This window comes from Cnephaeus nilssonii (genome assembly GCF_951640355.1).
Source record: "Cnephaeus nilssonii genome assembly, chromosome: 10".
In the NCBI taxonomy this organism is placed as follows: Eukaryota; Metazoa; Chordata; class Mammalia; order Chiroptera; family Vespertilionidae; genus Cnephaeus; species Cnephaeus nilssonii.
In genome coordinates this window covers 69,522,427-69,549,297 of record NC_137081.1, presented here as the reverse complement: position 1 = coordinate 69,549,297, position 26,871 = coordinate 69,522,427, and the positions used below count along the sequence as shown (strand labels likewise).

The following is a 26,871-nucleotide window of genomic DNA, read 5'->3' as shown; positions in this document are numbered from 1 at the left end:
GCAGCACTCCCCCTGTGGGAGCACACTGACCACCAGGGGGCAGCTCCTGCGATGAGCATCTGCCCCCTGGTGGTCAGTGCACGTCATAGCGACCCATCGTCCTGCTGTTTGGTCGATTTGCATATTAGCCTTTTATTATATAGGATTCCAAAACAGAAAACATTTAGGGTGATTTGACCCATTTGATATATAATTATGGTCTTATAACAGTACGAACCAATAAGATCAATATGCTTATACCCTGTTGGTCTGCTAAAATGGGTAGGCAATAAGCTTAAAGAATTTTTAGAACACTTTATATTAAATATTTACTAGTGGCCTAGATTATTTAAAGGAGAATAGTCGGGGATAATAATCATAGTGGTAAAGTTCAGCTAGAAGGGAAAGATATATTGGTCCTAAAGAGCAAAATTGTAAGTTGGGAATAAATATTATGTCCCTAAGTTATAATCATGTTAGGTCTCCTGTGTTGTCATATCTGCTAGATAATTAGTTTTATTTCTTTTTCATAAGAGTAAAAATTTGGCATAGCTATGTCTTTATAGGGATTCATCTAAGAACTGTGATATTTTAGGTTGGATTATTTAAAGAAAAAAATAGCTCACTGAGCTACATATTAGGAACAAACATCTTTATTTGCAGACAATAACTTACTTTATGTGCCAGTGTGTGTGCAGAACGGGCACTGGGGAGACCCGAAGGACTGGGTATATGAAATAGACTGACAACAGAGAGATTAACAGGAGAAAAGGTGTAAAATTTTATTCATTTTTAATATTACGTTCATGAAGGCATCACAGGGGGAAGTAAATACCTTGTCAATGCAAGAAACATCTAAACCATAGGTAATTTTTTTAATCCTCACCCAAGGATTTGTTTTTATTGATTTGAGAGAGAGAAACAACAATCGGTTGCTTCCTGTATGAATTGAACCCACAACTTTTTGGTGTACTGGACGATGCTCCAACCATCTGAGTCACCCAATCAGGATCAAACCTGTAGAGAATTTTTATGAGTTTATTTGAGCCAAATTGACAACAGTTGCTGGGAAGCAAAATCTCAAAGAATTGAGAAAATGGTCTGGCGAACGGCGGTTTTGCACCTTCTTTTTTATGCATTAAAATCAAAGGAGGAGGTGTAAGGGGGTTACATGAAATTTATTGGTGGTAGACTAGGGAGGCAGGAGAAAGCAAAGTGGGGAAATCTCTAGGATTAGGTAAAAAGTAAAATGGGTAGACATACTTTCCTTTTATATTTGTAGGTATAGGATAGTTAACAATTCACATTTACAGGACACTGAGATGGTATATGGAGAACAAGATAATAATGAGGGGTTTCTTGGTCTTGTACTCTGGTGGGAGATTGTGTCCTGAGGGGTCTGAAGAAAACTGGGGGTTACTCTGACATTCTAAAGGTATGTTATCATAGATGCAAAAAGACAATAGTTAAAGATTGACCTTTGTCAAGAAAGATACTGGGTTAGGACATGACTAACTGCTGTGACTAGCTTTTAGTTAGGAAATTTTAACTTCAGACCCTCTGATATAATTACTTTAGGCCTTTGAGTTTGTAAGACCACCATGCAGGCCTCCCCTGAGCTTGTCAGGTTTTTTTCAGGCATAACCCCACAAAGCGATGCAGCCCTGGCCAGAGTTGGTTAGAGCATTGTTCGAATACACCAAGGTGTGGGCTTGATCCCCAGTCAGAGCACATATAAGAATCAGCCAATGAATGCATAAGTAAGTGGAACAACAAATCCACCTCTCTCCTCTCTCGCTCTCTCACTCTATTTTTCTAAAAATCAATCAATAAAAAAGAAAATTAAAAAGTGATGCAATTAGAGAACTTACATATTATCTTAACAGGGGAAAAGTGGGGAGATATAGGCCACATTGGGGAGAATAAATAATTTTTAGGAAAGACAAATGAGCCCTTAGAAGAATAGATGGGAGGTGTGATAGTTTGTGACAGTTTTTCTGGGGTGGTGTTGACTTCTATTCTCTGTCCTGTGACAAGAGCCCATTTTCCCTGGTTGATGAAAATCCGGGGAGGGGATTTATGGCAATTGAGTTTCTTTTGGAAGATCTGTCTTCAGGCAGGTTAAGGGGAGTTCAGAGACAGCCTCTCCATGCATGTGCTGTTTTTCATGTGCCTTCAGCTCAAAGGAATCCCATGCCAAAGAGGAAAGTTTTAGTGTGGCATAATCTGCCAGCCTTCAGTATGAATAAGAGAGTACATGGTATAACATGTTACAGAGATTTTCCTGATATCAGTGTTAGTGATCACTTGGGTCACAGGGGAAAAAAGAGTTGTGCTATCATGAAGAAAGATTGCAAATTCATATTTATTGAAGGGAGAGCTTTTCAAAGCAGGACACTTTTCATTTTCTAGGATAGTTAAAGCATAGTCCCATTTCATAGAGGGTCTACATATCTATTAAGCCCCTAATTATATTTTACATCCTGAAATCTAATTTCGTGAGCAAATATTGCTTCATGTACATCTCACAGAATACCCCATTCATGGCAAGATATGCCTGGTGTTAGCAGTGAAATGGCATCAGAATGTTACCAGTGATTGGACCTCCGTTCAGCAATCTTGGTACTTGAGTTCTGGCTAAGAAATTATTCAGAGCCAAGACTCAAATGCAAGAAGAAGTTTATTTAGAAAGTCACAGAAGTAGAGGAAGTGAACTGTGAACTAAGTGAGCCAGCTGGGTTGTGTGGGCTCAGGAAACAAGGGCCCTTGGAACTTAGGAGAAAGAAAGCAAGGATATGTGCACCTGGAGGAAGGGGATGAGGAAATCCAGCAGCTTTGCAGGTGTGTCCTTCCATTCTTTCAGGGTCATAGTCTCCACTGGTTGGCCTGTGCCTGGAGGGGGGTCATTAGTCACTGAAGCTGATCCGCATGTTGGCCAAATGTAGCCAGCCTGCCCTTACCCCTTTTCTGGTCCTGGAGCTGAAACACAGCTCAGGCCTAAATGTTTTTTCTGGGTCCTAATGCTGAAGGGATTGTTTGTGCAAGGGCTTGCATGGAGATTGTATGAGGCTATTCTCAGACCCCTTGTTCTTCCTCTAAGCCGGGGTCTACCACATTGCTGGCGATATGCCAGGGGAGGCAATGTCAGGGGAGGGTCCAAACCGAATGACCAGCAACATGCAAGGTCAGGGTGTAGTAGGCACCAGAAACACCAGAAGAGGTGTTTGGACAGCCCCTGGAGGCAAAGGGAAGGGAAAGGGCTATACCCTGTTCTTGTCATGCTGATGAGAAAGAATTCGAAAAGAGTGACCCACTGAGGGTGGCATTGTAGTGAATCAAATTAAAGAAATAAAGCAAGTAAAATTATTAAAGAAGAAAAGCAAGCAAACCTATCAAAATACGGCTTATGAAGCACAGACAGACTTCCTAACTAGTTTGAGAAGTGCTGCCTGGTAGAGGTTTGGCTTTTTGTAATTTTCTGTCTATAGGTTTTTAAATTCCTCTGCCGGATATCTTGGTACAGACTAGATCTCAAAGTCTCCCTTTTACTTTGTTTATGGCTCCCTGGAATTTATGAGAAATGCTTGGTGAATTTATCTTGACAAGCTCTGAGAGTGTCGGCTTCTCTGTTTAAACTTCCCCAAATGACTGACTTCTTTGTTTAGTGGGTGAGATAAACTCCCTTCTTGCCTTCTCCCTTCCCCCTCCTGCCTTGGCGGTTCCAGGGTGATTTGTGCTCTGTATTCTCTGGTTAGGGATAAGAGGCTTAGTTAACACTCCCCCTCTTTTCCTGCCATCTTTGGTTAGTGAGGAGAGGTATTAGCCATTTGTTCTCAAGATAAGGTTTTGCTGCAAACTGGCTGCAAGCTGCCCAAACTGTTTGGCCTTGTTTCCATTTTCTTACGTGAGTTTCCCTATTCCACTTGCTTAGGAGTTTTCCTGGCTTCTTACTACCCTGTTATAGGGGGGTCTATACTGTAGGATCAGCAATAGGCTATGCTTAGGGAAGCAAGGTCACCCTGGGGGCAAGGTTCCAGGCGACTTTTGCCCCTTGCTAGCTACCCAGGTCTTTCCACCGGGTGACCTTCAGTCCCTGGCCCATTGTTCCTAATCTGCTCATGCCTAGCTACCTGCCTTCTACACTGGCTAATTCTCTCCCATCCTCTCTTCCTCTCCAGTATTTGTAAATGAAGATTGCAACTCTGCTGCAACTATTTTAAACAGTTTTGAATGAGAGCAATATAATCTTTTTCTTAACTTTAATACGAATGTTTGTAACTGCACTGTAATCCTCATCAATTCTTCCTAATGACAGACCACTTTGCTTTGAGTTTATTTGGGTAACACTTTCTAAGTACGTTTTTACTACCCCGGGCTAGTGGCCTGACAAAATGAAGAAGCAGACTCTGTGTGTGATATTTTAAAGGGACGGAGATGCCAAAAGCATTGCAGGGAGAAACATATCCTTAAAGATTATTACCCCTACCACAGTGTCTACCGGAGTGAGAAGTAGGTGGCATAATATTCTGAGTTATAAATTCTCTGAGGCAGAACATAGAATTTTACTACCTAAATGTAATAAGATGTATTGTGCTATCAGCAAAGGCCATGGAGCTGTGTGTGATTAAAATAAAAAAGGATCCAAGTATCTGCCTTTAACTACCATTTAATGATAATGATTTTTGTCTTTAGCATTTATATTGGGTGTCGGTACCGAGCCAAGCTGCAGGCTATCTAATAATAATATGAATAATAATAACTAACAATCGCCCTTCTCTTCCTCCTTAGATCTTATAGTTTATGTTTATTTCCAAAGAAAGTCCTCTTCCTTCATCTCAGTTAATATGGTAATTGAAATACTAGTTTTAAAATTGTGTTGTACACCACATGCCCTGTGAAAGGAGTTTTAGCATTAGATTTACATTAGAAAAGAAGACTTAGAAAAGGGCTACTGGGTACCAGTCTTTTTTGCTTGTTATTTTTATTTATTTTTCATGGCAATCCTTTAAGATATATATTATCATCCACCTGCTTTTACAAAGATGGGAAATTAAGCCCGGTAAGTTTCTAAAAATATAGTCTCTTAACTAGCAGTGACCTAGAACTGGCTCAGACCAGGTAATAAAAGCCCATTGTTAAATTTTCAGGATTTTTGTTAATACCCTGACATCAGCTACTAGTACATTGCCGGTATTCACACCACGAAAATCTGAAAAGGTTAAAAAACGGGATTCCTCTTCTTCAGTTTGTCCACTGTTCTGGGAAGACAGATTAACAAGATAAAAACAAACAAGTTTTTTACATGTATTTCTCATGAGAACATGAGATACCCAGGGGAAAATGAGTAACTCCCCAAGGTGACTTAGAATTCAGGCTTAAGCCCTGACCGGTTTGGCTCAGTGGATAGAGCGTCGGCCTGAGGACTGAAGGGTCCCAGGTTTGATTCCGGTCAAGGGCATGTACCTTGGTTGCGGGCACATCCCCAGTAGGGGGTTGTGCAGGAGGCAGCTGATCGATGTTTCTCTCTCATCGATGTTTCTGACTCTTTATCCCTCTCCTTTCCTCTCTGTAAAAAATCAATAAAAATATATTATAAAAAAAAAATTCAGGCTTAAATCCCATCTTAATATGGAAAGGGGACGGGGAGAGTAAATGACTTTTAGGAAAGATGAATGAGTCTGTGAATAATAGATGGGAGGTATGAAGTTTGTGACAAAGTTTGTCTGGGTGTGGTTTTGACTTTTAATCTCTTCTGTGACAAGAGTCAGTCTTCCCTGGTTGATGAAATTCAGAATGAGGCAATTTATGGAAGTTGAGTTTCTTTTGGAGGATTTATCTTTAGGCAGATAGGAAAGTTTAGAGACAGCATCTCCCTGCAGTTGATGTTTTTCTGGTGTCTACAACTAAAGATAATATACCACAGAGATTTTGGGGGAAGCATATTCTGCTACCCTTCACCTCTGAGAACAGGTTTGCCCAATGACCACTGCCAGCTTACGGAATTTCATTCATAGTCTACACTATACAAAAAACCACATGCTTATTCTTTTTCCCAAGTTTACATAGTTTGTGAATTTATAAAAATTAAGAGCAATTGAATTAAGAAATACAAGTTTGTATCTCCACCCCTCCTCCACTCCCCTTCCCACCCTTGACCCTTTGTTTTAATTTCTTCCATACTTTTTCACATGTATTTATTTGCCTTCCTCATTTGATGAAAACTTTTTGAGAGCTGAAGTTCTCTTTTGTATGTTTTTGTTTGTGCATTATGCCTACAGAGAGACTTACTGGAATGATGAAATTAAGCTGAAATATGATAGAATACATTTCTAGAAATAGGTCAAGATGTAATATTGGCTTTGATTATTGCCAAGTTTCATTCTTTACCTAAAATGAGTATAGTTATATTTTATACACTTCCATTTAATTTATAGATTATAGCTACATTTTATAATAATTTTAGTCTTTAGCTTCAAAAAGTAGGTATGTTTTAGTAGAGATACTGCATATCCTATAGGTATACAAGTAGAGTATTCAAATAGTGCTAAAATTCTCAAAAAAAATCTTAGATTCCAAAAAAAATAATGAAATAACAAGAGTGGGGACAATTTCTTCTACCTCCACTCCCCAGAAAAAGTAAATCAAAGAAATTTTTAAGTAAGTTAAAAAACAGAGTTCTCAAGTATTACTTTGGTTTTAGAAAGCATGATTTCATATCATTATTAGAATATTACAAAACTCATTTAGAATTGTTCCGTTGCTAATGCTGATGTTTGAAAAATCACACACACACACACACACACACACACACACACACACACACACATACACACGCTAAGAATGTTTATGTCCCTTTTTAATTTCAGGGGAGCCTATGGTCATGACATAGGGAAACGTCCTTGGATCACAGGCGATGAGACTATTGCAGGTCCTATGACTGACATTGTCGGTAAGTACAAAATAATTGTTTTCCAAAAGATTTATAAAGACCTTATTATTTTATTATAAACAAATTATAAAGACATTTTATTGAAGAACATCCTGATTTTCCATTTTAATTCACAACAGTAAAGAGCAAGCATAATTTTAATTGAGAATTGATTGCTATAGAGAATATAACTAGGTTATTTGGTACAGAAATAAAACATGTTATTATTTTTTCTTGTATATATTAAAACTAATATTTACTCCCCAGTGAAAAACACATGCATTGCATTAATTTACAATTAAACAAATTTTATAAAGATCAACTTAAATCTCTAAGATTTCATTATATGGTAAAATAAACACTAACCTTCACATGCTAAAGGCCTAAAACACCAATCAGTTGTGGGCTCATTTTAATTTAATCAATGGTGATTTGTTTAACATTAGACTGAGCATTGTTGAAAATAATATGCTTTATGCTATTTTTAGGGTCTATAATGTGTTTTCTAAAGTGAGTTATGTGTAGTGTTAGTGGTAGTCAACATAGTTTTAGATGGTAAATATGTTTGAAAAAATAGTTATTTAATTGGGTTCAATATTCAGTATTGCCTGAGATTTTATATGAGATTTAGTATATTAAACAAAACATAAAATGTAAGCAATTTGAATGGTGTTATTTGGAAATATATGGAGAATTTAGGAAAACCTCAACTTTCAAAAGGCTTTTCACACCTCGCTCTCTTATAGGCAGGTATACAAATATCTGTGTTTCACCCCAGTTGTATCTTGGCCAGTAATTAGAAGACAAAATCAACTTGAGGTGGGGCAAAAATGGAATTAGAGTAGGGAAAGTTGGGTGGCTTAAGCAAAAAATAATAATAATAATAAATAAATAAAATAAAATAAAAATTATTTTCTCACACTGCAAGAACAAAGGCTGGCTTCTGGTGTTGTTGCCAGCAGTGAGAAGGCACCAGGTGTTGGACTGGAAGGTCAGATTGGACTTGGGTTCAGCAGCCTCAGTACTTGAGTTCTGGCTCGGAAAGAATTCAGAGCCCAGAACATTTATTTGGAAAGTCACAGAGGTAGAAGAAGTAATTCATAGAAGAAATGGGCTTAGAAAACAAGTTATGGAGGCAAAGGAAGGGCTCTTGGAGCTTGGAACTGATGAAGAGAGAGGGAAAAGACACGGGGGTGCTCCCTGGAGAGACAGCTCTCTAGGTCCTTCCTCCTAAGGGTTTTAAGGGTGGAGATTTTAGGGGAGGTTCCAGGGGAGGATCTCAATAGAATATTCAGCAGCATTCCAGGTGTGTGCTTTCATGGTCTAGGACTCCACTGATTGATTGGTCAGCACCAGGGCAGGGGGTCATTATCCAATGCAGCTGGTTCTGAGGTCAGCCCTGGTGTCTCTTGCCTGGTTTTGCTACTTTCCTTGGCCTGGAGCTGAAATACAACTAAGGCCTAGATGTTATCTCTAGGGAGGAAATGTCACGGGGTCCAAACCTCTTAACCAGTCATATGCTAGGGGAGGAAAAGTCACCCTGGGGGCAAGGTCCCCCACCCCCGCTGCCCCCATTGATTGCTCATTATTGGGCACCTGGGCTTTCCACCTTGGTGACATTCTGTACCTGGTCCATCAGTCTTGCTCTGTTATATCTGTCTAACTGCCTACCATGGTAACATTAAAAAAAAAAAAAATTGAAATAATTACAAACCAGCAATATTGCCATTGCTGAAAAAGGAGCAAGTAGAAAGCCTAGAAGGGCAGTATTTTTGGCAGCAGCCATGGAGTCAGGCAGACGTGTAGGGTATGAGACCAGGACTGTCCCAGGAAGCCCCAGGGCAAATCTTCACAGCCTTGGATGCCTGGGGCTGGCACTGAAGGCCAGATTGTTATCAGCCAGGTAGATCAGTTGAGTTCTGGGAAACACAGCACTTGATCAGGCTGTCAGCATTATTCAGAGGATTGTGTATTCTAATGTAGGAAATTACCTCCTGAACACAATCCTGGATTATGTTTAAAGATGTATTAAATAGTTGTTCAATGATTCTTTCATTTGTGTTCATTTTTTAAGAAGCTACTTATCCTTTCTAATAAAGAGGGAATATGCTAATTGACCCTCACGCCATTGCAAAGATGGTGGCGCCCACAACCAATAAGGAGGAAGTATGCTAATTGACTGCCCTGCCCTCAAAGATGGCGGCACCCACAGCCAATAAGGAGGGAATATGCTAATTGACTGTCACCCACAGCCACAAGATGGTGGCACCCACAGCCACAAGATGGTGGTGCCCAGTCCCCTCAACCCCGCCTGCACGCCTGGCTCCAGAGTCCCCCAGTCCCCTCAGCCCCCCAGCCGGCCAGAGCTGGCCCAAGGCACAAGTAAGCCTTGGATGGCTGCTGCCCAGCCGCCAGAGGCTCAGGTAACCAGGGCTGGCCGAGGCTTGTGCTGCCGGCAGTGGCAGCAGCAGAGGTGTGATGGGGGCGTCGCCTTCCCATGATCTCTGGGTCACTTCCTGCCACTGAGGCCTCCCAGACGGTGAGAGGGGCAGGCCGAGCTGAGGGACCCCCCCTCCAGTGCATGAATTTTCATGCACTGGGCCTCTAGTATTCAGATAAAGGCCTAACATGCAAATAAAAAACCTAAAATAGCTCCTGGATTAATTTGACCTGAGAATATATGTTTTCCTTAGTTGTGGATGTTTTTATTTTTTTATTTTCTTTCCTAGGCTTGCTTTCAGAATATAAATTTCATTCTAATCCTATTATTTTTGTGCTCAATATTTATCATTCTCTAAAGAGGAGTTAGGATGTTTATATCTAGTCCAGGAAAGTGGTAAGGTGATATTATTTAGTGAGATTTATTTATAAAGCCAATAAGCCTTGCAAAAAGATTTCCTTTGAGCACTTAAAAGTGTATAACTCTGTTGCTGCTTATTAAATGCCCATGTTTTGTTGTTGTTGTTGTTGATGACCAGTAAATAAACATACCTCACAACAATCCCTGAAATTTCTAACTAGCCACATCTCATTATCATTTTTAAGGAAAATGAAAAAAAAAATTTGTTTAGAAGGGTTAAGAGACTGAACTTATTTAATCTTTTAAAAAATATTTATTAACTCTAACCTGAGGATGTTTTGCTTCTCTTTGAAATACCATACAAAGTTATAACACATATTGATCAAACTCTTAATTTTCTGTTTGTGTCATATTTCATTTGAAATATTGTCAGTGAATGAAGGCATTTTTTATTTTAATTATTATTTTATTTCTTGTTTTGTTCTTTTGTTGTTGTTGTTGACCAGAGGAATAAAAATTGACAGTGTTTGCAAAACAACATTTTAAAAGCTTGGTGTTTTCTTTTAAATTTTAGTAACTGTTACACCCCAAATTTCTTTATTTTTATAATTGTACTAGAGGCCCGGTGCATGAAATTTGTGAATGGAGGGGGGTGTCCCTCAGCCTGGCCTGCGCCCTCTCACAATCCAGGACCCCTCAGGTAGGGTCCCTAGGCCTGGCTGGCTATCAGGGCCTATCAGGGCTTTCCTTCCCACTGCCGGCAGCTGGCCCAGCTCCCACCGCTGCCACTGCTTGCTATCTGTGTGGCGCTCCCCCCTCCCTCCCCAGCCACCGGTTGCCTCCCTCAGTGGGCAACAGGCATGGGGTGCAATCACTTGGCTGGCCTGGGGCGCTCTCTGTGGGGCGATCGCTGGCAAGCCCCGCACACCCACCATAGCATCGCTGGCCGGTGGCCTGGGCCCCAGATCGATAGCCCCGCAGAGGGAGGCCCCACCCACCCACTGCAGCACCGCCAGCCAGATGGTCTCGGCCTCCCTCTTTGGAGTTATCGATTGTGGAGCCCCACTATCGATTGCCCCCAGAGAGTGGCCTGGGCCTCCCTCTGCAGGGCGATCATAGGGTGATGGTGGGGCTCCCTGACACCTTGGTTGGCCTGGCATCAGTGTGTGTCATAGCATGGTCATCTGGAAGGTAGTCTGCATATTACACTTTTATTATTATAGATATATTAGTCAGATAAATGGGTTTAAGTCAAGTTGAAAATGAATTAGTTCACTTTATTTGCTTTAGTACAAGCATGTCAAACTTGCAGCCTGAAGGCTGCATGTACCTCACAACAAATATTTTTTGCAGCCCAACCAATATAATGATATGTAAGAAATGTTTTAATAAAAATTTCATAACTTAATTTTTACAATATCCTGTTATACATAATCCTATATAATAAAAGCCTAATATGCAAATCAACTAAACGGTGGAATGACCGGTGGAACAACCAGTTGCTCTGACACACACTGACCACCAGGGGAGAGATGCTCAACACAGGAGCTGCCCCCAGCCCCCAGGCCCCAGGCCAACCAAAGTGGGTGCCAGCAGGGCCCCCCACCCCCCCCCCCCAATGCCTCACTGGTCACTCTGCAGAGGGAGGCGACCAGTGGTGGTGGGCGGGGGCAGGGGGCATGGCTGGCAAGTGGGCGGTGCCAGGCCGGCTAAGGTGGGTGCCAGCGGGGGCCCCCCTGATCACCCCACTGGTCACCCCACAGATTGGCAAGGCTTAGGGACCCTACCCATGCAAGAATTCTGTGCTCCAGATCTCTAGTTATTAATAATGAACTACAACGTTCGCTAATGACTGAGTACTATAATCGTGTTGCATTCATTTCCCTTATGCGCCTTGCACGCAGGTGCACCATTTCTTTCCACTAATACTAGCAGCGAATATTTTAGCAGCCGATTGCCACGTCATTAGTCTTAGACTGATTTGTTTGGTGTGTGCAACATGAAATATTTCGCTTTTCGAGAACAAAAAAATTAGGTTTATTTACATTACACTTATTAATTTTGCAGTTATTCAGTGTCTGGTAAGTTAATGTTCAAGAAAAAATATTAATTTTAATTAAAATGTTCTATTATTTTATGTTAACAATTACTCATTTATTTCAGCCGTTTGTATTCAGCATGTCTCTATTGAAATAAACCAAACCTACGTTTCTATGAAAATTGAAGCTTTTGGTTTTTTTTGAAGCTTACATAAACTTAAAACTTGTTTATTTGACCTGTGTTAGTCTTTGAGTTTGACATGCTTGCTTTAGTAGAAACACATTCTTTGGAAGGTATTTGTGTGTGTTTATCTTATTTGTTGTGTGTTTATCTTGTTGCAAGTCCGATGCAGTTTCTTTTTTGCCCCGGTTACTAGAAAGTTCTGAGAATACTTGGTAAAGTTTGAAGTAATAAAAACATTTAATGGCTTCTGATTTGTTTTTTATCTTCATACTAGAGGCCCGGTGCATGAAATTCATGCACGGGGTTGGGGTATGTGTCCCTCAGCCCAGCATGCACCCTCTCCAATCTGGGACCCACCGGCATCGGGCCTAAACAGGCAGTCGGACATACCTCTCATAATCCAGGACTGCTGGCTCCCAATCACTTGCTTGCCTGCCTGATTGCCCCTAACCGCTTCTGCCTGCCAGCCTGATCACCCCCTAACCATTCCCCTGCCAGCCCGATTGCCTCCAACTGCCCTCCCCTGCAGGCCTGGTTTCCCCCCCCCCCAACTGCCCTCTCCTTCAGGCCTGGTCCCCCAATTGCCCACCCCTGCAGGCCTGGTCCCCCCCCCCAACTGCCCTCCCCTGCTGGCCTGATCGCCCACAGCTGCCCTCCCTGCTAGCCATCTTGTAGCAGCCATCTTGTGTCCACATGGGGGCGGCCATCTTGTGTGTTGGAGTGATGGTCAATTTGCATATTACCCTTTTATTAGATAGGATATTGAACTCTATAGCTACTTTTTATCAATTTTCCTCCCATTATAATACTAGAAACCTGGAATCCTCTTTGGAATCAGAGGTGGTAAAATAAGAAAATATTTAAAACAACTGTGTGGTAACTACAGTAAAGAGTAGCAGAAGTCAAATTTACTTTTGCTACTTGCTAGGCTATTTCATATGTCTGAGCAAACAGTCAAGTTGTATATTTTGGGCTATGATTGACTCTTCACGGTTCTTAAAACAACAGCCTTTAATTTCATCATAAAATATCTCAAAAAGAAGTAACAGGAGGATAATAAAATTATTATGTTGTACAATTTGATAGAGTGGATAGAGAGGAGAAAGAGACAATGAGTAATGATATTTATTCATAGACATAGAAAAGAATATCAATTTCAGATGAGAAGAAAAACTATTACTAAAACATTTTATAGAGAGCCTACAACTCTGCAAAACATGGGATAACTTTCTCCTATAATTAATATCATGTTATCAAGATGCTAGAGATAGAATTGCTGAAGAATATGATTAGTATTATTAGTAAGCCTATTTCTCCCTGGGTACATAAAAATCACAAAGGGCTAGCTACAAGCATTTCATCTTATAAAGCTGTTGTAATGTGAACGTAAATTTGCTTTATGAACTTTGTGGTTGACCCTCAGAAAAGCAATAATCCCTGGAAGCCCTCTCTACAGAGTTGGAATGCTCAGCCATGCACCAGCCACCGCTAGAGGCCGAAGGAACTTGCTATTTGAAAAACAGACTGGAAAGTTCTCAAACTTCTCCCAAGCACAAATCTTGCAACCAGATCCACAATAATATTAGCATCTAGTTAATAAAATATACAGGAAAGGATATGGCAGTTGCAAGACCCATCGTGAATCGTGTTATCAAACATTAAGCAGCTGGGAGCCCTGACATCCTCATGTTGCAAATTAATTGAAATTAAATTAAACTTAGAAAGACGCAGAGGGAAATCTGTGATGAACATGGGCCTCCTCTATTTCACTTACGGGGATTAGATATTGTAGAAATCTCTTCAAAATGTAACCGTGGACAGAGATTTTAATTATTTTTTGTATGAGAGGGTAAGTTTTTGTCTTCTATTTCCTATCTGTGAGACTTTAGGCAAGTTAGTTCATCTCTTTGGACATTCCTTTTCTCATTGATAAGGTATGGAAAATCAAAGTAGATAACCTTATCAGACAACTGTGAAGACTAAGTAATTTCTCACATGTCCCATATTTAGAAGTGTTGGCACATAGTAAGGGCTCAATAAACTTCCGCTTGCCAGGCATAGAGATAAGTAGGCAGAGATTACATTCATTTAGGTTTCACTTCCTGGTAAAGCACAAAATTATGTCCAATAAATAAACAAGCATGAAATCACTTATCAAATGGGAGCCCCGGCTCACACCCGTCTCAGATGAAGTGATTCACATCTTGACATTGACTGTGGTGAGTTGCAGATGATCTTCAAAGAAAAGGATCTTTCGAAGACTGATAAACTTTGGGGAAGCTTTTAAAAAAGATTTTCCTTCAATACCTGGAGTTCTTAAAATTGCAACATTAATTTTTAAAAAGCTCTTAGACAAAAGAAGAGAGACAAAGAAAAGCAATTTCAAAGAATTTCAGTTTCTTTTTTTTAAAGGTTTATTTTCTTACGGAATGCTGATGACATTTAAATATATTAAAGAATGGTGGTTTCCGAAATACAATTTGAACTGAAAAAGATATGTCATTAGGTAACTTTTCTTTTTAAAATACACTAAAAATCACGTGTGGCCCTTTGATATTAAGAGCACTTCATTCTTTAGTGCCTTTGGGTTACACTTGGAATAAACATTTCTATTAGTGTTCAGAAACTTTAATATTAACACCACCTTCAGATGTGTACATATGTATGTGTTAGACTGACCCTGTCCTTGATTAACTTTAGTAGCAGGTGAGGAGAGTATTTTGTGAAGCACTTGATAGACTTGAATTTAAAACGTTCCAAGGAGAATAATTTCCCTGTGTGCATAGACAAAGTTTTCGTGTCAGTGAGGGATTCTTTACAAAGAATTGATTCAGTGTTAGTATGTCACTGAATGTGAGGGAAGGAAGCACAGTGCCCAGTGTGTCTAGAATTCAGCCCAGTACATCTGGTTCATCACATTCCCATGCAAGAAAAAAGTTAGGTGATCTCAAATGAACACTGCCTTGTTTGGAGGACTAACATTTTCCAGGAATCTATAATCATTTTAATCAGAATGTAATCATTAAGCAAAAATGGAATGTCTGAGCTTCTATAGAAATTCTCCCCTGCCCCATCCTGACTCTTCTATTTCTCTATTTTTCATTTTGTGATGTTTTCTTTTTTGTATGCTTTCTTCTCCTTAGAATGCATTCTTTCAAATGCATCCCTTTCTGTTAATTCTGCTGTCTCTTTATATTACTTTCCCTTCCTTTCCTCCTTCCACTATCCCTGCCAAAATATTTTTTTAAATGAAATAAATGGTTTTCAGAAAAGATGCATGCAAATAGCTAACAGGGAGTTAAGGATAATACCAGATTACATATCTTAGATAATGTTTTAGAAATAACAGTAAAAAAATTTATACCATCATGCAAATAAACAAATTAACAAAGCTGGTATCATTTATCTTGCCATAGTGCAAAAATATTTTCATATGATAGAAGATATATGCCACTGTATACAACATAAGCATATCATATTCATATCTACATAGTGTGTTTAAGAGAAATTTTATTAATGCGTGGAATGTAGAATAAGATGGTTTCTAGTGCCACTTGACTTTAGACACTATACACCTTACAATGACCAGGCATACACCCACCACTTGTTTAGCAACCTTGCTTAGCCAATGGAGAAATCCATCTGCCAAATGCAACAGGAAAGTATGTTTTTTTAAATGGCTATGTTGAAATCTATAATCCAAATTTTACAATTACTTCCAGTGGCCTCCCATCGAGTAAACTAATCCTGGAATCTATCTATTAATTAGAGTAATTATTCCAATTACTATCTATTCTATTACAATGGAACTCTAATGGAAGTATCTCTTTGGGTACAAAATGTATTATACTCTTTTTCTAATATTTAGTACAGCCTTACAAGCATTAAAGCTCACAGCCCATTTTTCTCAGTGATGGTTAAAGAGACATTATCCTATTATACAGGTCTAATTGCCTTTGAGAGATATCATAAGAACTGAAAATAGGGAAAGTATTATCATCGTTGTCATTTTGCTCTGAGTTAAGTATCCAATGCATGCTTTGGCTCTGGGTCTGTTTTTAGTGTCACAACTCTCAGCAGTAGCCATTAGACTGGATTGTAATTGTGTAGTGGATATCTTAGTTTTGCATGCTTTCTCCATCAGATATGCATTTATATATTAACTAGGGGCCCAGTGCACGAATTCATGCACCTTGAAATGAACTGTGGGCCGCTAGGCTGCGGTGGGCACAGGGGCGGGTCTCGGCCCATCCTCCATGCCCCCGCCCGGCCCCTCCCACCGCAGCCCCTGGTCCCCTGTCTGCCAGCAGCCCTGCTCCTGCCACCACTGCTCCCACGCGCTGACAGCGCCAGCCCCACTAATACCCGCTGAGAGCAGAGCGATTGGGGCAGGCGCCAGCAGCAGGTGCGAGCGGCAGCTGCTGCCCCGATCACCCCTCAGGAGCGGGGGGAGGTGGATAAGTCCTGAGTGGCGATCAGGGCCAGCAGCTACCACTTGCACCCACTGACGGTACCGAGTGATCGGGACCGGTGCCAGGTGCCAGCAGCGGGTGAAAGCGGAGACAGTGCCGGCAGCAGGTGCAAGCTCTGGGTGGGACCATGGCGTGCGAGAGCAATAATTTTCAGTAACCACCAGAGGCTTGCCCTTGTGACAGTGACCAGCGCCCCGCCTTGATCTGGTGCACCTGCTCACCTGCTCCACCATCCTGCTGTGGCCAATGCCCACCATGTTCCGCACTCTGCCACCTGCTGCCGATGCCCACCATGTTCCTCGTGCGCCCCTGGTGGTCAGTGCACGTCATAGTGACCGGTTGTTTGGTTGTTCTGCTGTTCAGTCTATTTGCATATTAGGGTTTTATATATATAAATTATCTGATATCAGTGTGTTTGAATAAGCCCCAGAGCTATATACATACTTGTATTTTACTTCCTAGCTCTTTTGTCTTATAAGCTATCACATATCTCACTGGAATAACAGTGAATTATGTTCGACAAAGTAGCCTCTTTTTAGGGAAGGTGCATTTTAATTTGACATTAGAAACAACCAGCTTTAAAAATGTGATTGGCTTTCATGTCTTTGAAGATTTCTTTTGGAAATACACTTACCACAAAAAATGTGCTCTGTGGGAATTTGACAAACTAGCTGATAATAGGATAAATCATTTTTAGTTTACAGAACAAAACAAAAGCTTCATTACTTTGCTGTTATTGTTTACTATATCAAAAATAAACTGTAATTTTTAGCTAGCTATGTGCATATAAGTCCAGATATTGTTTGATAAAATAAGCCAAGTGGGAAAACTTCCATTTCCTTCTGATAACACATCAAATATGCCCTTATCTCTAAAAACATTAAAGATGAAGGAGAAAAGCCTTCCTACTGTGTTTTTCCAAGTATCTTTAGCAGTAATAGAAAAATTTAAATTATGACGTTTACTTTGCAGGAGCCAATGAGAAAGAAATAGTCCTAATGAATGCTTTGACTGTTAATTTGCATCTTCTTCTGGTAAGTTTCTTCTCTCATCAAGGTTTTGTACACATTCATTTACAGAACCTGACATTTTTCTATCTTTAATTCATGAGCATCTGGCGATTTAGTTACTTAAAAATAAGTGGTGAGGCTATTTTCATTTTTAGCGGGACATGCTGGACCCTGGTAAGCTTCTACATACTTATGGGAGAGTTGACTCTTGCAAAGAGCTCTTTTCTCAGAGCATAAGGAATAAGAGTCACAGTGGGTGGAAAGCAAAACCGCTTGCAAGCACACAAAACCATGACCTACAAATGCGAGCAAACACTGAGCTTTATAGAAAGACAGTTTTTCAATATGCTGGACTTCAGCAGGAGGGATTATGGATCAGTATGGTTTTGTGGATTAATTTTTGGAAATAGGTTAAAAAAGAATGTGAAAAGAAAACTAAATTGGAGAAAAGGGACCTAGTACCTGAAATGAGTTTCTGTGTTTAAGGTGCTTCTTCTTTCTCGTTAACCCTCACCCAAGGATATTTTCCCATTGACTTTTAAAGACAGAGTGGAAAGGAGGGGGAGAAAGAGAGAGAGAGAAACATCGATGTGAGAGAGACACATTGACTGGTTACCTACTGTACTCGCCCGGCCAAGGCTGGGAATCAAGCCTATCATTGAGCCTACAACCCAGGTATATGCCCTTGACTGGAATCGAACCCAGGACCCTTCAGTCCGCGGGCAGACACTGTATCCACTCTATCCATTGAGCCAAACCGAAGTATTTAATAAATGTCAAATACATTCTTGATTTGAAATACGATGTCTATAGTACTTGCTTGATGCTTTGTAAATGTTTTTCATTTTTAAGTAAGTTTTTGTAATCATGCCTACATGACTAAGATGCACAGTGAAGTCATTAATATTTTATTTTAGTAAATTGGAGATGTGATTATTAAATATGACTGAAGGAACATGCTTATGGAGAATGCTAAGTATCATAGTGAAAAGCATAGTTTTAAGTTCAGACATCCCTGGGTTGACTTCCAGCTAAGATACTTAATGCCTGTTTGAATTTGGATGTTTTTTGAGGTGTTTAAATCTTAATTTTCTCCTTTGCAAAAATGAGGATAATAATAGCTACTTTGCAGGTATGCATTAGTATGAAATGTGATCATATGTAAAAATTGCTTTAGCACCCATTCCAATGGTCAACACGTAATTAACAGTAGCGATCATTTTAATTGCTGTTATTGCCAGCCTCCTTCTTCATGAATTCTGGGACAACAACAACAAAGAAAGGGCCCCAGTGAATGAGTGAGCCACTTCTCCCTGGTGCCCCTGGGAATGCTAAATGTTTCATGTTAGGGCTAAAGGACTTTTTAATTGGACCTAAAATAAAATCCCACAAAATAGTAAAGCAGTGCAAATATTATGTACTAGAAACCAAAGCAGCGGTGGAAGATAAATCAATATAAATAAGACTGATATTTCAGTCTCACAATAGAGAAATTACCATTAAATGCATTAGGAAGATTATTTTTCAATTAAAGTTTAAATAAAGTCTGAGGATTTATACTTTCTGATTCACATTTTCTCCTGAATTTGCCAGTCTCTTCTTTCTCTTTATAATTCATTGGAAATGAGGCTAATTGGAAAGGTGCCTTCGACAGACACCTACATGTGTAATTAATTAATGCCTTTTAAATGCTGGAGATTATAAAATGAAAGTGTAGTATAAACTAACCAAATGTGTAATTGTGCATTAATGCTTTTCTCAATAAATCCATTTCATTGCAGTTATCGTTTTTTAAGCCGACACCAAAACGGTACAAAATTCTTCTTGAAGCCAAAGCCTTCCCTTCAGATCATGTGAGATTCTTCAAATTATATTTATATTCTGTCTATTCTTCCTAGAGAAGCATATCATTTGCCTGACTTGAATGTTTATTCCCTAGTCTTTTCTAAGTAAACTTAGAATAAAAAGATCTGTCAAATGCTTTTGATTTAGGCATTTTAAAAAATAAATTGTAGCTTTATTTCTTTTGTTCAAGTAAAACATGAGCTAGGGGAGGAAAGAATTGAACAGGAACATTGATTTATTAGTCTTTTCAAACAACATTCAACAAACTGCTGGTCTAAATCAAGTGCAGTTATAAATGTTTTGTTAATTCTTGTTGCTCTTTTATTTTATGAAATCATACCGATATATATACTAGTGCTTATTCCTTTGGCTACACAGAATAATAATATGAAATTTTATTTGTCCATTTTTATAGCATTCTAGCAAGTATTGAAAAAATTATTTGAGGTTTTAAAAAAATTTCTTGTGGTTCACTAAAAAAGGCATGCTACTTTATCAGCAATTCAGTCAACAAGAAGTTAGATTGTTCCAGACACAGACACAGATAAAAGTATATTGCTCATTTCAGTTTTACTGGTAGAGAAACTCAAGTTCCGTCTTTATATTATCACTGTTAACTATTCTAGCCCACGTCTTGTAACTTTAACTCATTTAATTATGTCCACATTAATAGCATTACCATACTAAAAAGGATCAAAACTTTAATTAATATCTTGAAAAACTCCGGGGTTACTATTATTGCAACCCATTCAGATCTTGTAGTCTCATTGAAAGGAACTTTTTGATTTTCTTTCCTTTTACTAGTTTACTTTCTCTAGGATGAGCCATTTGCATAGTCTCTGTTGAAGCCTGGCAAGTCCACACTATGCTTTGGTCATATTTTAGAATTTTGACTTGCCTTGGTGATTTAACTTCTTATTCCAAAAATCTCTTGTAACTCCCTGAAGTCTAGTTGACTCCTATGTTTCCATTTATCTCCATTATTTAGTGTTTCGAAGAATGTTCAGATTCCTGCATACAAATTATATTAAGCAGTTCTTCTCTAATGTATTGTGTTTAGTCACTTTTAACCTTGACCTTGGGTATAATCATATACATTTATTGCTATTTATTTATTTTAGATTTTTAATTGATTTTATTTATTTATTACTTATTTATGTATTTTCTTTTTGAGAGAGGGAGAGAGAGAGAGAGAGGAAGAGAGAGGGTGAGAAAGAGAGAAACATTGATGTGAGAGCAAAACAATGATCAGCTGCCTCCTGCATGCCCCTTATGGAGGATTGAGCCCCAACCTGCCCATGTTCCTGGACAGGAAATCTAACTGGCAACCGTTTGGGTGTGTGGGACAATGCCCAACTGAGCCACAATGGCCAGGGTTTATTATTTATTTTCAGATATATTTTAAGTACTTCGGTGCACTGTGATTTAATAAGTTATCCTTATTTTTCAGTATGCTATTGAATCACAGCTTCAACTTCATGGACTCAACACTGAAAAAAGTATGCGGATTGTAAAGCCAAGAGAGGTATATGAGAAAGAGAAATACATATTCATCATGCTTCTATTTAGTATTGATTTTTTTTCATTATTTTCTTTAGATGTTTACTAACTTCATTATCTTAATGGAACTTTCAAGAACGTTTAAAAAACCTATAATTCAGTAACAGTTAGGTCATTTTGTTTAAAATGGGGATTAACTCAAAAGTATATTTGTTTTCATTTTCCAAGGGCTAGTCATATTACAAGCAAATTCTTTTACTGTTAATAGCACTGGAGTCTGCCATATTCTTCAGTGGGATAGGTGAGGATGGCAAATTGCATATATCATTTTCAATTTCAGATGCCATTGCCTGTGGATGCCATTAAAATCATATTAAAAACTAGTGATATTTTTTTGGAACTGAATGATGCCATCTTTTATGTCTCTTCTTAATCTAAGTATCAAATGTCTTCGTTTGAGCTTGGACTATGGTGTAGAAAGGGATGTGATGTAGTAGTAAGAGATCGTGCTTCATTAGTGGCTGATATACCCCTGAGCAATCCCAGACCCACCAACTTACTGGGTTAGGGACGTAGGGACTTTATCTCTCTGAGATCCCTTCATATTTAAACAGGTAACAAAGGAAACACCTAATCAGACTTGACAATATGTGTAAGATCTGAAATAATGCACACTTTACATTAATAGAGATATAAGGCTACTAGTAAGTTGTAGAAACTTTGACATAGAGACCCTGCAGCTTGTGAAATTCCACACCAGGATATCCACATAGAATAAATGTTAAGTTCACAAATGATGCTGCCAGTCTGTTTGAGCAATTATTTCTTTCAACAGAGAAGATGTTGAGGAATTAAAATCTACTTCATTCACTTCTATTTGCCAACATGCAATAAATTAAGGAAATGGAAAGTTTCCATACCTGTGAGAGGATATTTTTTTTCCATAAGTAATGTATAAATAGCTAATTTCCAACAAAAAGGAATATAGCCACTAATATATCACAAGTCTTGATGTTAAAAGTGACAAGTGATATGAAGACTCATGAGGTAATCTAGCACTCTTTAGCATTACTAGATTAGAGCAAGTCAACATGAGAGATTTTCAACCATTTTCACCTCGTGGAGCATACAAAACTAGTTACTAAAATTCTGTGGCACACCATAAAATATACATTTTGCTGATCTGACAAAAAAATAGGTATAATTTTGATTCATTCACATCTGATGGCTATTGTTGTGTTGGCTGTTGTCATTTTTTTTTTATTTGACACAAGGTCAGTGCCCCTGACTAAATAGCTGAGTGTTGCATGTTTAAAAATCCTTGCAGCACACCAATTAAAAATTACTGCCATATCTCTATCTATCTATCTATCTATCATCTATATTGATTTCAGAGAGGAAGAGAGAGGGAGAGATAGAAACATCAGTGATGAGAGAGAATCATCAATGGGTTGCCTTTTGCACAGACCTAGCCCACAACCCGGGCATGTGCTCTGGCCAGGAATTAAACCTTGACTTCCTGGTTCATAGGTCGACACTCAACCACTGAGCCATACCAGCCAAGCCATATCCTATCTTTAACAAATATATTTATTTGCTTAATACTGATTCTTAAAAGAAATAATAAGTATTAGTATATAGAGTACTTTCCTTACTATTTTTTGAAATTATGCTAGACAAACCATATTAGATTCCTTTAAGAAAAAGAGATTTGGATTATTATATTATTCATTTTACTTAAAAGATTTTTTTACAATTACTGAAACGCTTTTAATATATAAAGTACACATCATTGAAGAACTCAGAGATTCAATATCAATACTATTTTTATAGATTTCCATTTTGTAAACAAATTCTAAGCTTCTAGTAGAAACTAGAGTATGTATCATATATATACTAGTATTTTGGCCTAACATGGGATGCAGTAATTAGCAAATAGCAAGAATTATTAAAAAATAACTGAAGAAAAACTTATGAATAATGAAAATGCCTCAAATCCTTCTAATATTAATATAGTTAGTGATGTTTTCACCTCAAAATCATGTGAGATTTAGCACTGGAGAATATTTCTGAAGATTTAATAAATAGATAAAAATTGTTATGATACAATTTGATACTTTATATTTAGCTGATTTCTTTTTATTTTTTCAAGTTGTTTGCAAGACCAAATCTAAATTCATGCACAATTTTCACTAAGCAACCAATCATTGGTATCATGTGGGGAGATGTGCAGAAAATTACCTTAATAATTGAGTTTTACTGATATTTTTTCATGTTTGGGTCTTGATGTTTGGACTGCTGTGGAGGAGATTTAACACTTAAGTTAGTAGAAGATATCAGTTAGGTTATATTCAGATGAAAGATGCATAATTATTTTTATTCTACCAATAATTCACAATATTACATTGATAAGTGAATACTTATATCTAAGAAATTTCTTTTGCTATGTAATATTTCATGGATTTGTTCTTTCTGCATTTTATTGGATGGGGATAAGAAGGAAAAAGTTTATAGGTATGCAAATAGCAACAATTAATTGGAAAATAAAGTAGGGTTCTGCAAAAAATTATATTTTATAAAACTCTTTTTACTATTATCATTATTTAAAAATCATGCTCAAATGCCTCTCTCTTGCCAAATTTTGGAAGATCTTTAATTTGAAAAAAAAAATTACCTTTGACTTACTTATGGCGGGAAAGTGCTCAGGGTGAATTTTAGATTGGGAAATATGAAGTGAGAAATTTATTATTGTGCCTTTAGGGGGAAGAAACCTTGAGAACAGAAGATATCCTTGAAGTAATTGAGAAGGAAGGAGACTCTATTGCAGTGATCCTGTTTAGTGGGGTGCATTATTATACTGGACAGCACTTTAATATGCCCGCCATCACAAAAGCCGGACAAGCAAAGGTATGCACATCATTTGCTCCTTCTCACAGCACCCTACTGACTACACTTCTAGTGAAATACCTTTGTGTCTATGTAAAATTATTTAAAGAGTTAAAAAAAGAGAGAAAGCTTTACATATAAAAATCTTATAATCCTTTTTGCTTTAGGCATCTTCCTTTAAACCTCTTTTTATCACTTCTTTGGTCTCACCTCCTTGCTAGCATCTATTGTCCCAATGTTTACCTCTAGGCAGCAGTGATATCACCTGTACTGAGCTGCTTAGTCAACAGGAAGCAGACAGAATATTTAGGATAGTAGCTACATGCTAAGGCTGTTTGTCACACTGTAACTCATTATAAATATAATTCAGTCTTGCTTAATCCTAGGTACCTGAAAAGGAGAGGTGCAGAATAAAATTTTATCAGTAGATTGAGTTTTGCACAGTTTACATTAAGGAAGTCATTTTTATCCCAAATAATCTTAAGAAATTATACCACCTATAAGAACTTTTTCTTAAGTATTACCAAATCACACTTAAATTGTTTACCATTTTGAAATTGTGTCCTTTTATATATGCTTTTGTAAAAAAGTTATTTTAATATATGTTTGCTTTAAAAAAGAGACCAGAGAGGAGCAACACTCAACAGTTACAATATGGATTTAAAATCCTTAAATATGTCTCTTGGCCTTCTGTATGTCCTCTTTCGAAAAGTGTCTATTTAGGTCCTTTGCCCATTTTTTTTTTATTGGATTGTTTATCTTCCTTTTGTTAAGTTGTAGGAGTTCCCAATAAATTTTGGAGATTAAACCCTTATCGAAGATAACATTGGCAAATATGTTTTCCCATGCAGTGGGCTTTCTTGTTGTTTTATTGATGTGCAGAAGCTTTTGATTTTAATGTAGTCCCATTTGTTTATTTTCTCCTTAGTTCCATTGCCCTAGGAGCTATATCAGTAAAGATATTGCTATGACATATGTCTGCTATTTTGCTGCCTATGGCTTCTTCTAAGATTTTTATGGTTTTTCATCTTACGTTTAAGTTCTTTATCCATTTTGAGTTTATTTTTGTGTATGGTGTAAATTGGTGGTGTAGTGTCATTTTTTTGCATGTATCTGTCCAATTTCCCCAACACCATTTATTGAAGAGACTGTTTTGACTCCATTGTATGCTCTTGTCTCCTTTGTCATCTACACAATGGAATACTATGCTGCTGTAAAAAAAGAAAGAATTCTTACCATTTGCAACAGCATGCATGGAACTGGAGAGCATTATGCTAAGAGAAATAAGCCAGTCAGAGAAAGATAAATATCATATGATCTCACTCATTTGTGGAATACAATGAACCACATAAAATGATGAACAAAAATAGGTACAGAGACAAAGAAGCATTGAACAGACTGTCAAACTTCAGTGGGAAGGCAGGGAAGAGTTGGGGGGGGGGGCAGTAAGAGAACAGCCAAATGTTTTATATGCATGCATATAAGCATAACCACTGGACACAGACACTGGGTGGTGAGGGCACGTGCGGTAGGTGGGGGTGGGAGGGCTGGGGCAAGGTCAATAGGTGAAAAAGGAGACATATGTTCTACTATTTGTAATACTTTAAACAATAAAAAAAATCTATGTAGAATAGAAAAACATCCTTAAATAGCAGTTCTATTTGATTCGGCAATGAAGTCATGTATTTAAAAGGTGACAATCAAGTTTTGTTCTGAACATTAATAAGTCATGGAATTAATCTATGTGTGAGGTCTAGTTAATATATTAAGTTATTGAAGCTAATGAATGGAACTAATGAAAAGAAATTTAGCACCGTTATCAGCAGTCTCTAGGAACTTCCAACCATGACTTCCAACTGGTTTGATAGATAACTGTGAAAGTGGTGCATTACAAAAGATATAAAGATAATGTCTTCTTAATTTAGATAGTAAATGTTAAGCACCAAAATAAAGGGAGGCCAATAAAAATCATATTTTAAAATGTTATACCAGTAATCAACAGTCCCCAAATCCCTCTGTATACACACACGTCTCATTAACCTTCATAGAAATGAGCACGAGACAGAGAAGAAAGACCATGGGTTTTGGAATCAATCACACAGACTGAGGTTCGTCTTGGCTACATCATTTAATTGTTATATGATTTCAAGCAAATCACTTACCTTTTCTGAGTCTCTGTTTTCAAAAGTGTTATTTTGAGATAACAAGACCCGGTTCATAAATTCAGTGTGGACATTGAAGAGGATAAAATATCTATTGGGTTGCACACCTTCTGCTGTTAAGTGATGGTCACCTCCCCCTTCATAAGTCTTCAATATGTAGTTACAGAAAGTGGCTCAGAAATTCATTTTCTTTATTTCCCATTGAAAATAAAAATACATTTGTTTACTTAGGTGTTATATGCAATTCTCATTCTTCACTACTTTGGATGCTGAAACCATTTTTTCAGCGATTTGCATGCTTCTGTTCACTTAAACAATATGATAAGTGCCTACCAACTGAAGTTCTCTTGGAGCTTTCAGACAAATAAAGATATGAATGAGCAGTTTCATCTAAATGTAACCACAAAGAACTGATATACTATGGGAGTTAAATGGTGACATAGCAGACTTAGATAGATCCATTATAAAATTGTTCTAACAAACATTTATGCTATACAACTCCCCCCATTGTCATTGGAGGTTGAGAAAAGTTCTTTAAAATGTAGACAGACATAGCTCTCTTGGGTGGTCTATGAAGATAAAGCTGAAGGAAAGGCAGAGAGAATATTAAAGGTGTCAAGCAAGAGAGAGATAGGAAATTCTAGAAAAGGCTGTTAGGAGTGGCCAGTGAGATAAAAAAAAAAAAAAAGAGGAAAGTTTTCAGACATGAAGTATGGTTGGAAACAAAAAGGATGTTGGATGGAGCAATAAAACAACAAGAGTATTTTGAAGTAGGAACTTTAAATTTATATAAAAGGAAAGTGACAGAAATTGTGAAGAAAATATTAATTAAATAAATGCATGCATGAGAAAAAGAGAGAAATCATAAGTGGCTTGATGAGTTATTTTGAATCCTTAAAACCATCACACCTACAGCAAAAAATTTCTAGAACATTTATAGCACTCAGAATCCCCTATTGTGCCTTCTTCTAAATACTACCTGTTACCTCTCTTCCAAAGGTACCACTCTCCTGACTTCTAACTATATACAGTGTGTCCCAAAAAATGTATACACACATGTTGAATA

At 38.0% G+C, this 26,871-nt stretch overlaps 1 protein-coding gene across 1 annotated transcript in view; it reads left to right on the top strand.

Moving 5' to 3' along the window:
• The window catches only part of KYNU (kynureninase), a 113,130-nt gene that overhangs the window by 28,979 nt on the left and 57,280 nt on the right, over positions 1–26,871 (top strand). The window contains exons 4-8 of the mRNA XM_079781812.1: positions 6,846–6,928; positions 17,375–17,436; positions 19,194–19,265; positions 20,708–20,782; positions 23,518–23,664. Coding sequence (XP_079637938.1) covers positions 6,846–6,928; positions 17,375–17,436; positions 19,194–19,265; positions 20,708–20,782; positions 23,518–23,664 — 439 coding nt within the window. The remainder of the gene's footprint in view (positions 1–6,845; positions 6,929–17,374; positions 17,437–19,193; positions 19,266–20,707; positions 20,783–23,517; positions 23,665–26,871) is intronic.